This window comes from Fringilla coelebs, assembly GCF_963513975.1.
Source record: "Fringilla coelebs genome assembly, chromosome: 20".
NCBI classification, from domain to species: domain Eukaryota; kingdom Metazoa; phylum Chordata; class Aves; order Passeriformes; family Fringillidae; genus Fringilla; species Fringilla coelebs.
In genome coordinates, this window is record NC_140046.1 from 6,435,555 (window position 1) to 6,446,401 (window position 10,847).

General features: G+C 53.3%; 1 protein-coding gene across 2 annotated transcripts in view; it reads left to right on the forward strand.

The window, feature by feature from the left end:
• DTX2 (deltex E3 ubiquitin ligase 2) overlaps nt 1-10,644 on the forward strand; it is a 33,673-nt gene extending 23,029 nt beyond the window's left edge. The window contains exons 5-10 of one of the 2 annotated variants that reach the window (XM_084219088.1): nt 1,248-1,379; nt 8,138-8,208; nt 8,777-8,935; nt 9,016-9,177; nt 9,809-9,898; nt 10,020-10,644. In XM_084219088.1, the coding sequence (XP_084075214.1) occupies nt 1,248-1,379; nt 8,138-8,208; nt 8,777-8,935; nt 9,016-9,177; nt 9,809-9,898; nt 10,020-10,244 (839 nt within the window). In that variant the 3' untranslated portion in view covers nt 10,245-10,644. The remainder of the gene's footprint in view (nt 1-1,247; nt 1,380-8,137; nt 8,209-8,776; nt 8,936-9,015; nt 9,178-9,808; nt 9,899-10,019) is intronic. The other variant, XM_084219089.1, reaches the window with a different exon arrangement.
• Nucleotides 10,645-10,847: the final 203 nt, after the last annotated feature.

The window sequence follows — 10,847 nt, forward strand, 5'->3', positions numbered from 1 at the left end:
GTGGGGCACTGACACAGGCTTTGCACAGGGGGTTTGTAGTCACAGGACACACATTCTTGAGTGGTTGCATATTTGAGGCAGAAAATATTCCTACCACTTGCACACAAAGCTGATGCTTCCCATCATAACTTGATTTTTCAGTCATGTGTGGGCAAGGTGCCTCATTTTTGTCCTGAACAAATGTGCTCTAGAATCTTCCTTTCCCCATATGACTGAATAGAGGCTTGCAAAAATAAAATGCTTGGAAATCTGAGCTTTGGCCATGCATTGCTGAGCTGGAGTGTCTGTAGCATTAGGATGTGGTTTGCATGGTCTGCCCTCAGAGGGGATTTCTGGGGAAATGCTGGCTTTTAGGTTTTCTGCTGTTGGTTTGCAACTGTAAGCATTTTTTCTTATTTCTGGTGCTGGCTGTTGCAGGTGGGAAGTTACTCTTGAGAGAGCAAAAGCAGGTGTTCTCTTGGATGTAAGTGTGAGAGCAGTATGGTACCTTGGAAATGTTATGATTTGTAAGCAGCCTGGATTTCACAGGCAATCATCTTGAATCAGCATGATCAGTCCTGTAGCTTTCTGTGTGCCAGTTTTACCTTCAGGGAATGGCTGTCCTTTTTAATGATTCATTAGTTTTATCAAACTGCATCCCATGGATACAGCTGGCTGGGATGGGGGAGGGTGAGGATTGCATTGCTGCTGGGAGTGAGGGAAAACCGGAGTGCCAGGGAGGAGAGGTTGTGGGGGAGCTCTGCCCTGGTGTTTGAAGGCAGCTCAGCTGCACTCTGGGGGTTGGTTCAGTGTGACACTGTTGAAATGTGTGGCTTTAGGGGGCAGCAGCTGAGCAGGACCCTTTGGGGTTATGGGTGATGCTCTTCATCCTTCAGGGCTGCTTCCAGGGCTCTGGTCAGCAGGAGAACTTGGCACCACCACAGACTCGGTGCCTGAGGAGCCCTAAAGCCCAAAGAGGGAGGTCCTCTTTACACACCAGCACAAAGGGCCACAGACAAGACATGTGCCCACATTTCCCTCCCTTAATTCACTGCCTGGGCTTCTCCCTCTAAAAACCTCCAGATCTTCTCCTTGTGCTGACTCCAACCCTGTTACCTCTCAGACATTTTACGCCCTCAAAACTAAGGGCTTGGGTTTTATTTTATTTGACTTTATTTTTATTTTCTTTGAAAGGTTCAAGTTTTTTTTTTAATGAATGTGTTTCCCCATTGTTTCCTTCCTGCATGTTGACCTCGTACCCACTGTAGGCATGACAGCTATTCTGATGTCAGCCGCCGGACTGCCCGTGCACCTCACCCGTGTGCCTCAAGCTGCCAGCACCCATAAGGCCACTAAAAAACACAGCTCAGTTAAAGAGGGGAGGAAAGTGTCCAAGAAAGGTAGTTCCTGCTCAAACTCTGATATTTGCTTCCATCTCCTTCTCTTTATCTCTCTGCACCCCTCTTTTCCTCTTGTCTTTCTCCCCCACCCTCTTGGCTCTTGGTTTGACTGATGGTGTTCATCCCAGCGAGGGGAGAAGCAGGACATGCCTCCCCTGACCAGCAGCCTCTCTGACAGGCTCTAAAATAACATGGTAAAGTAGGTGTGGTCCTGTGGTAGGTCAGCTTGTTTCCACACAAAATGGAAGCTGGAACAGATCTGTGCTCTGCGTGTCAGACTCCACCAGCCTCCCCTGTGATGCTGCTAAACCCTCTTGGGGAGTGTCTCTTCTGAGTTGTTGGTAGGACCATTAAGAAGAACATCAAATCCACATGAACTCTGCAGAGAAGATTTGTTTGTGAGCCATGCTTGTCGTGATTGAGTCATGGGATGACAAGGATCTCCCAGACAATCGGGCTCCTGAGTCATGTAGGGCTTTTGAGGTCAAATTGCAGAGGATTTGTTTTTTCCACCTCTGTCTGGGGTGGAAGGGAGTGAAGTGGAGCGCTCTCAGGTGGACATGCACTGGCAGGAAGGGATGGATTACCTCAGCTCTCTTGCTGAGTGGAGCCCTCTCCAGGGTAGGGCTTTCACTTCTCCTCTTCATATCCCACTGGCACCCCTCACCTTCACAGAGCTGAGAGCCTGGATCCCATCCATGTGCCTGGGACTCTGCAGGGGTAGGTGTGAATCCAGCCTGGTGTAGCTGTAGAGGTTGTTTGCCAGCCTTGGCACTGGGGTGTCAACCACCACCTAACCACAGCATGTCCCCCTTTGGATAAGCCAGGGGGGACTGGGGATGTTCAACACAGATCTCTACCCTGAAGAAAGGAAAGAGCCCAGAGGTGGAGAGGAAGAGGCATCTGCCTGTCTAGGGAGGTTTTTTTGTACCTTTTTTTCTCTTTGGGAGTCCATGAAGTCCAAAGCTGTCTGAAGGAGGCAGGAAGAAAAATAGAAATGAAATGAGGAGGGAGGTATTTTATGGAAATGCATTCTGGAGAGAGCTGTGAGAAGGAGTGAGAAAGCAAATGTGGAGTAGGATGTGTGATGGAGGGGGAGGAGAAAGCAGGGGCGGCAGGAGAAGCAGCGAAGAACAGGAGGAGCAAAGGAAAATGGGAGGTGAAGGAGAAGAGCTGAGCAGAGGAGGGTGGCAGAGGGGCTGGATGAGGAGCCTGCTCCATGGAGCCAGCTGGCAGTGTGCTGGGGTTGTGTGGCTCCTGGTGCTTCACTCCTGCCATGGGCAGCATGCAAGGGCAGGAATGAGGGCTGGGTGGTGGGGATGCCCTGCAAAGTGCCAAAAGGGAGCTGTGGTGAGGCCAGGCCCTCCCACAGAGGCACTGGCTTGCCCCAGTTTCTGGAGGAGCCCAAAACACCAAAAGGGCCAGACCTGCACTGATGTTGGTCACCTGCTGCTGCTTAGTGGCATGAAACAGCTGTATTCAGGTCCCAGGGTGGCCACAGACACAGGCTTGGCTGGCTGCTGCCTTCTCCTCTGTGGGGTCTGTTGGCCCAGGTGCTGTCTGCTCCCCCCTGGTGCTGTGTGGGCAGCCAGGATGCTGTGAGGGTGGGATGTTAGCAGGAGGATGTGTCTTGTGACTTCTGAGCTGGGTGGGGAGAGCAGCAATGCAGGGCATGGGAAGGGGAGTGGGAAGGGTGGGACATGGGCTGGGAGGTGAGAGCAGCAAACACTGCATTGGGGATCCAGTGTCTGTGCACCCCATCAGCATCACTTCTTCAGTTCCTCAGCTCTGGCTCGGCCCCGGGGCAGGCTGTCACCTCCCTGCCAGCTCTGCAATGCCACCTGCTGGGGCTGGGACACGTCTGGAGGAGCAGAGAGACAGCACCAGCAGGAAGGGTGGAATGGGAAAGGGGCATCAAGCATCTCCTCCTCCCATCCAGCATGGCAAGATTTGTCCCAGCTGTCCTCATCCTGCCCAGGATGTGCTGCAGAGGAGACTTGCAGATTAGCCTTTCCCACACTGACCCATGAGAAGGGGAGCTTTTCAGTGCTTTAGGTTGTTAAAATCCCCCTCTTTTTTTAAAAAGCAGGATTCCTCTTGGTGGGGGCTGGGATGCCAGTCCCGTGGAGTGCCTGACTTCTGGGATGCAGAATGTGTTCAGTCCGTTCTAGGGACAAGCTGTGTTTGTACAACACCCCTCAGGGCTTAGGAACATTACTCTGCAGTGCAGGTACTGAGCCTGACTTTTGGCCAGATTGTTCTTTCCCTTCACAGACCCTGATGCTGCCAACAGACAGAGATGGGCTCGTTTTGTGCCCTGAATTTCTGCATCGTGTGTTCTTGGCCACTTCCCTTGAGGATTTTCTGTCATGGAGAGCTCAAACAAGAGCTCTGCATTCAGGACAGAGCATTGCTCTGACCACAACCAGCTGGTGGTGGGTGCAGAGTGCCCCTGCTGAGCCCCTTGTCCCTCCCTCCTACTGCTGCCAGCCCTGATCCCACAAGGGTGAGGCAGCACTGGTGGAATTGCAGCTGGCTCGGTGAAAAGCTGGGGTGTGTTAAACAGAGGTGCTAATTAATGAGGACTCGTTAGCACTGTTGCTGCTCTGGCAGGGATGTCTCTGGCACAGCCAGGTGCTGCAGGGCTTGGGGAAGCTGTAGTCTCTGGGCAGGCTCTGTGCTCTCCATGCTGGCACAGGGCCTGGCAGCCTTTGCCATCCCCATGGATTGGTGCTGCCCTGGGATGCTGCAGCCTCTCGCTGCCCTGTGCCAGCACTTCTGGGGCCTGGCTGCTGGCAGGGAGGCAGGAAGGCAGGTGGCTTGTGCTGCTCTCTCCAAGTGCTGCTTGTGCACGCTGCTGGCCTCCCCAGCCTTTGCAAGGACTTCCAGGGGCTGCTCGGGTCTGCTGTGCCACTTGTTACCCACTTCCACCCGATGAGGAGGTTTCCCTGCACATCCATCCTCTCTGGGATGGGCAGGCACTGCAGGTGCTGCAGGGAGGAAGGAGAGGAGCACACTCATCCTTCCTTTGCCATCCACCTGCAGCTGGAGGTACAGACTGTGCCAGTGCCTGTGGGATGGGTGGGACTGGGGAGCCCCTCAGAGCTGGGAGATCTTGTTGTTCCTGTGGGGAAACATCTGCTGAAGGAGACAGGCTGCAGAAACAGGGATGCTCTGACCCAGAGCAGCCTGGTCACTGGATTATCCTGCAGAAATGTTGAATATGGAGAAATCTATAGATACAGCCTTTGCAAATCCAGGGAGCAGAGGTGATGGGAGCTGTGTGACTGTCCATGACAACAACTAGGAATAACCAGAGTCTGGCCTGCAGAGGGTATCAAAAAAAGTCTGCTGGAAACCATATGGCTTGTTTTGGGCTACAGAAGGAGACATTACTGGTGCAAGCATTTGGTTGCTGTGCAAGGATTCAAAATACATCTGTTAAATGTTGCCCATGGAAAGCCCTTGCTGCAGTGAGCAGCTTATTATCTACAGGGAGGAAGGGGAAGCTTTAAAAACAATTTGATATTCCTCTCTTTGTAAATGAAAGAATGGTAAACATTCTTTGGCATCCTGGATAAATCCGTAGCACAGCTCTGGGCCAGCTGGAGATAAACACCACCAGTCGATTCTTCCAGTCCATTTTCAATCCACTATTGAATCCAGACAACTCTGGGGGCTGACCAGGCTTTGATGATCCCAGGGGATGGCTGGAACAAAGATTTGGAGACAAACACTTTTCTGGAGTAAACAGCCCTGTAAGGAAGTGATTCAGGTGCTGGAGCATACGTGGCTCGTGCCGTGGTCCCAGCTGCCTCCCCCTGTGCTGCTGGGATGTGGCCAGTCAGACGTGCTGGTGTGCCCAAGGAAGGCCATGTGGGCTTTGCTACCCTTCCTGAAAAAGAGCTCTCAGCATCAAAAGCCCCTTCTTTGGGACTGGACTTTGAAATCCTTGCAGCTGGGGATGGATTTTTCTAGTGTCAGGGCTGCCCAGCCGTTTCTCTCTCCAGGCAGCGTTGGTGGCTCTAAATGCATTAAAGCATTGTCACAGCAAAGTGACAGGGACAGATTGCAGATGCCACAGTGCAAATCCATCAGGCATGGGTTTCCTCAGGGTAGCTGAGGGCTGCATCACCTTCTGCCTGCTTGCTTCCCCCAGCTCCATCCTAATGCCAGCTGGTGAAGTGCCAAGTGCTGGGCAGGTGTTGCTGCTGGTGTAACACCCCCTCCTTGCTCCCTTCCCTTGCTGTCTTCACCTTGGCTGTGCATCTTTTTGGCTTTCCTTCCTCCAGCCCAAAGCCAGAGGAGACAAGAAGGTCACTTCAGAAAGAGCCACCTGGAAAATGCAGGTTGGGTGGAGAAGGACTTGGTGTTGGTCTGTCTGTCACGGGATCCATAGGGATGAGAACACAGTGATCATCATGGAAGTGGAGGGCCTTAGGCTGGATAGTAGCTAGTCCTGCTCACAGCATTCTTCCTAAAACCTGTGAAGCAGAAGAAACTGAAGCCTCCATCTCCTGTAGGGCCATGAAGGTCTCCAGAGGCTGATTCCAAGTGCCACATGTGGAAAGTGCCACCATGTGTTTGCCAGCCTGGAGTACAGACATCACAGAATGCTCAGCTGGGGGGGTTTCAGGCACAGTGAGCTGGGACAGCTCAGACTGATCACATCCCCTTCAGACTCATTCCTACCTCTTGATCCTCTGCATGCAAGCAAGGTCCCAGCAGAGAATTCCTGGAATTTCTTTTGGAAAAGACAAGACAAAGAGCCATGTTCCCTGTGAGATCTGGTGATGAGGCCTTGAAGCAGCTCCTGGCACTGCTGAACCCTTGGCCTTGAAGGTGGAAGCCTGAGGCTTGCCCAGGCTCCTCCCTGTTTCCTGCTCTTGGGACAGTTCTTGGAAATGCTTTTCCAGGGGATTTTGGGCCCTGAAGAGGAAAACACATGCTTCTGTGTTGTTCTTTGGCTTAATGCTTAATTCTGTTGCCACCTATTTGGCTTGGGATCTCCAGAGATTGGTCCTCACAGCCCTGCTCTGCCTGAGGTGTCAGGCATCCCTCCTGCCCAGCACTGGCACTTGGAGTGAGTGTCCCTTCACCTCCTGGGCTCCTCTTCTTGCTCTGTGTGTTCAGCCATCCCTTCCTCCTGCTACTGCTGCCAGGAATCCCCTTCTGGAAATAAGTCCTCTTAATGACTGTGTTTTCAGTTAAGAGAGTCCAGCCCATAGTTCCTCAGTCTTAGCTAAAGGATGTTGGTGCTCTGCCTTCCTCTCTTCCCTGATGTTCTAGGCAGTGAGGGACTTCACGTGGGAGAGGATCTGTGCCATCCAGGCCTTTGCCTGTTCAACACCACTTGTGGCATGGGAGCAGTCCTTCCCTTCTGCTTCATGTTGTCTCTCCATGACAAGTGGTTGTGCAGAAAATAGCACCCCCTCCTTCCTGCTTGTGGCAGACATGGCTTTTTGGACTGGAATCACAGCTCCAGAGGCTGACTCTTGATGTGCAGCTTCTTGAACCCTCTGTCTTCCCTGAGAGCCCCAGGGTGCATGGGGGGAGCTGAACAGGGGTAGTGCAGGTACAGCTGCAGCTCTGACCCCTGGCTGCTCCGTGGATGATGCTCTGTGTGCAGTTGGGATGCAGCTAAAGCATCCACCTGGGCAGGATGGAGATGGGAGAAGGAATGCCTTGGCCAGCCTGTTTAGCACAGCACTGCTTTCTCCTGGTGTCCCCCAAAAGTGGATTCAGGAAGGAAGGATGAGGTTCCCCCAAGCCAAGTGTCTGATCTCTCTTTGCCTCCTGCCAGGTGGAGCTGTAACATCCCTTGTGCAAATGTTTCCTTTCCCAGGCTGGTGGAGAAGCCTGGCAGCTTCTGTGGCAGGCCCAATGCCTGGTGAGGAGCTCCTCTCCTCTCCCCCAGGGCCAGGTGCCTTGCAGAGGCATGAGGTGCTCCCTGGCTTAAGCCAAGCCTTGCTGGGCAGCTCCAGGAGGGTGGGCTGGGAGCTGAGGGGACAGTGGATGCACTCAGTGGATATTTGCTCTAGGTGTTGTGTGATGTTTGTTGCTTCATCCCACAAGGCCTCCAGGGACCAGGCTGCTGGGCTGCTCAGGTGTCTGTGCCTGGGTGGGTGGGACCAGGGATTATATTTGGGAAGATGCAAAGATACTGTCTCATGCTGCAAATGGGGTCCATGTTCAAAGCTGGTTTATTCTGTACACCTGGTGACTTGCACTGTGTCTTGCCAGGTGTGAGTGTGTGGAAGCTCAGGACCAAGGCCACTGGTTCATGTTGAGGATGTGGAGCTCATTGTGCTCATTCAGAACTGGGCCTGAAGCTCAGAGTGTTGCTGGGGTTCCTTACTGGGCAGGTGTGGAAATGCCTTTTTTTCTTCTTTGACAACACAGACTGTGTGATCCTCTATCCCATCAAGGCTGCCAGGTTTGATCCCAGCTGGTTTCTGGTGTGCACAAAGTCCAGCTGGGACGTGCCTGGTGTCACTTGGGGTGTGTGAGGAGAACAGGAGCACACTAGCTACAGACCTGTGGCACTCGCAGCCCTAGAGGGAGCCATGGCTGAAAGCAAAGCCTTTGCTGGGCTGTAGGGATCTGTTGGAGTGTTCTCTTCTCCCCTTCTAACCCTGACCTTTCTCCTTGGCATCCTGGCCAGTGACCTGCTTGTCTGCCTTCTCTCTAGCTCACCCCACACGTGCCCATCACATCACAGAGTGTCTGACTTCTCTGTCTCATCTCTCCTTGTGCAGCCACGCCAACAGAGCCAGAATCCGTGGTGAAGAAGTACCTGGAAGAGCTGAAGGGAGCTCCTGCTGATGAGGTAAGAGGACAGTGAAGCAACTCCAGCTTGCCCAGTTCACTGGGGTGCCAAGGAAACCACAGCAGTGCCCAAGGGCCATCCCTCCTTGGGTGTCTGGTGTGGTACATGGTGCTGCTTGCAGTGGCACTGTTGATGTGAGGTGCACAGTCCTCAGCACTGCCTGAAATCCACAGGTGAATTGTTTTTATCAGAGGACTGTGATGAAGGCACAGTGTGGGTTGAGTAGCTCATCCTGACAGTGCCTCCCCATTTCCTTTAGAGGAAGGAGTTTGGTTTTGGTCTCAGTGCTGAGAGGTCAAAACCAGAGATCAAACCCTGCACTGGAGCTCCTTTGCAGAGAAGCAGGATGTAACCATTCTCTCCTCTGGCTGATGACAGCTCTCCACCTCCTGGACAATGCAGGAAGTGGAGTGAAACAATACCAGCCAGATAAGGAAACCTGTCTCTGTCCTTAAATCTCAATTAAAGCTGAAGTCAAATGCTCCTGAGCCATCTCCTGATGGCGTCCTTGGTGTGTCAGTCCTCAGGAGCAGCCTGTGCTCACACCACATGGTGGTTTCTCCCCTAGGACTGCATGATCTGCATGGAGAAGCTGTCCTCCCCCTCGGGCTACAGCGACTCGTGCCACTCCAGCAGCATCAGGCCAGAGGCCGTCGGTCGCCTGAGAAACTGCCAGCACTCCTTCCACATGCTCTGCATGCTGGCCATGTACTCCAATGGGAACAAGGTACTGAGCTGGCCCATCCTCACCAGGCCCCTGTGTGCAGGTGGCTGTGGAGCTCTGATGTGGCTTCTGTCCCCTGGCAGGATGGCAGTTTGCAGTGTCCCTCCTGTAAAACCATCTACGGAGAGAAAACCGGTACCCAGCCCAAAGGGAAGATGGAGATCTCCACTTTCCCCCAGTCCCTCCCAGGACACAAGGACTGTGGGACAATCAGGATTGTGTATCACATCAGCAGGGGCATCCAGGTGAGTGCCCAGCATGCTGGCAGACAGCACAAGCTGGGAGAGCTTCCCAGAAAAGTCCTGGGATCCAGTGATCCAGTGCAGCACCTGCTGGCAGCCCTTTGCTGAGCAGCCTGTGGTGCCTGGAGCCAGCACCTGCTCTGGCTGTTCTTCAACATGTGAGGGTCTCCTCCTTCAGAGACCTTTTCCTGAGCAGCCTCAGCTGCTCTGTCTGCCTGAAGCAGAGAGGAGACTGCCCATGATCACTAGGTGGGAAACATCCCATCATCTGGTTTCACAGCTCATGTTGGTTTCAGTGGTGGGAATGAACTTTGAAAGGTTTGAGCTGTGTGGCTTTTTTAAGGTGTTACCAGAGCACATGGGAAAAGCAGTGATTTGGAGCTGTCTCTCATCAGAATTTAGGTAGATTTTAGATCTGGCTTTGTATCTTAGCATGAGACTGCTTTTGGAGGTTCTGTAATACTCCTGTATCCTATAAGAACGAGTCAGACACATTGTACTCACCAACAATACCTTGCTGCCTCTACATGGAAGAGCTGGTTTGGGGTGGGCCTGTGTCAGATCCTGCTGCTGCTGGATTGCCCAATTCATCTGAAGATGGATATGTCCATGACAAATCTCTCATCTCTTGCAGGGCCCAGAGCACCCCAACCCTGGGATGCCATACACAGCCAGAGGCTTTCCTCGCTATTGTTACCTACCAGACAATGAGAAGGGCAGGAAGGTGAGGTATCACACCCTGCTAGCATCACCCTTCTTAAGCTGTCAAGCTCCTGACAAGTTGTATTCATGACACAAGTCTCCCAGCTGCTGCTCCTAGCTCTGTTTTTCCTCTCCCCCTGTAGGTCCTGGAGCTCCTGAAGGTGGCCTGGAGGAGACGCCTGATTTTCACAGTGGGCACCTCCAACACCACGGGCGAGAGCAACACGGTGGTGTGGAACGAGATCCACCACAAGACTGAGATGGACTCAAACCTCAGTGGCCATGGCTACCCTGACCCCAACTACCTGGACAATGTGCTGGCAGAGCTGGCTGCCCAGGGTGTCACTGAGGACTGCCTGGGCCAGTGAGCCTCAGGGGCCACTAGTGCACTTATTCCTGATGCCTTAAGTTCCCTGTCTGACCACCCATCACACTGAGCAATAACAGTTCCGTGGGAGCCCTGCCCGCTCTTCACATTTTTTTGGTGGGGGGGTGTGGGGTTGGGAAGGATATTTTTGTAGAAGCTGTGCTTGTGTCTCTGGGTGGGATTGATGGCTGCAGCCAGGAGCAGCTGGGATGGGACTGAGGTGGCAGATCCCCTGGGGAAGGCAGGACCTTCCTTTGGTAATGCCTGGGGACAGGATGGGAGAGGAGAGGAGAGTGCCTTGCTTCCAGGAGACCGCCTGGAAGTCAAACAAGGTCCTCCTTTTTGGGACACATCAGCTCCCTGTCTGAGGCATCTCTTGCCTCCCTCCTGCTGTGTATCTCTGCTCGGTCCCAATAAACTCTTCATTCTCACAGCAAGACCCTGCTCTGCCTTCCTGCTGCCTCAGGGCTTGGGGTGGCTCTCTCTGGGGAACCAGCCTGCTCCATGGAGTCACAGACCATTAATCCAGCCAGGGAGGGACACACATCTCAGGGGAGGCAGGACACTGCTCCCAGGGTTGTGGTTCCTGCCTGTCCGTGCTTTG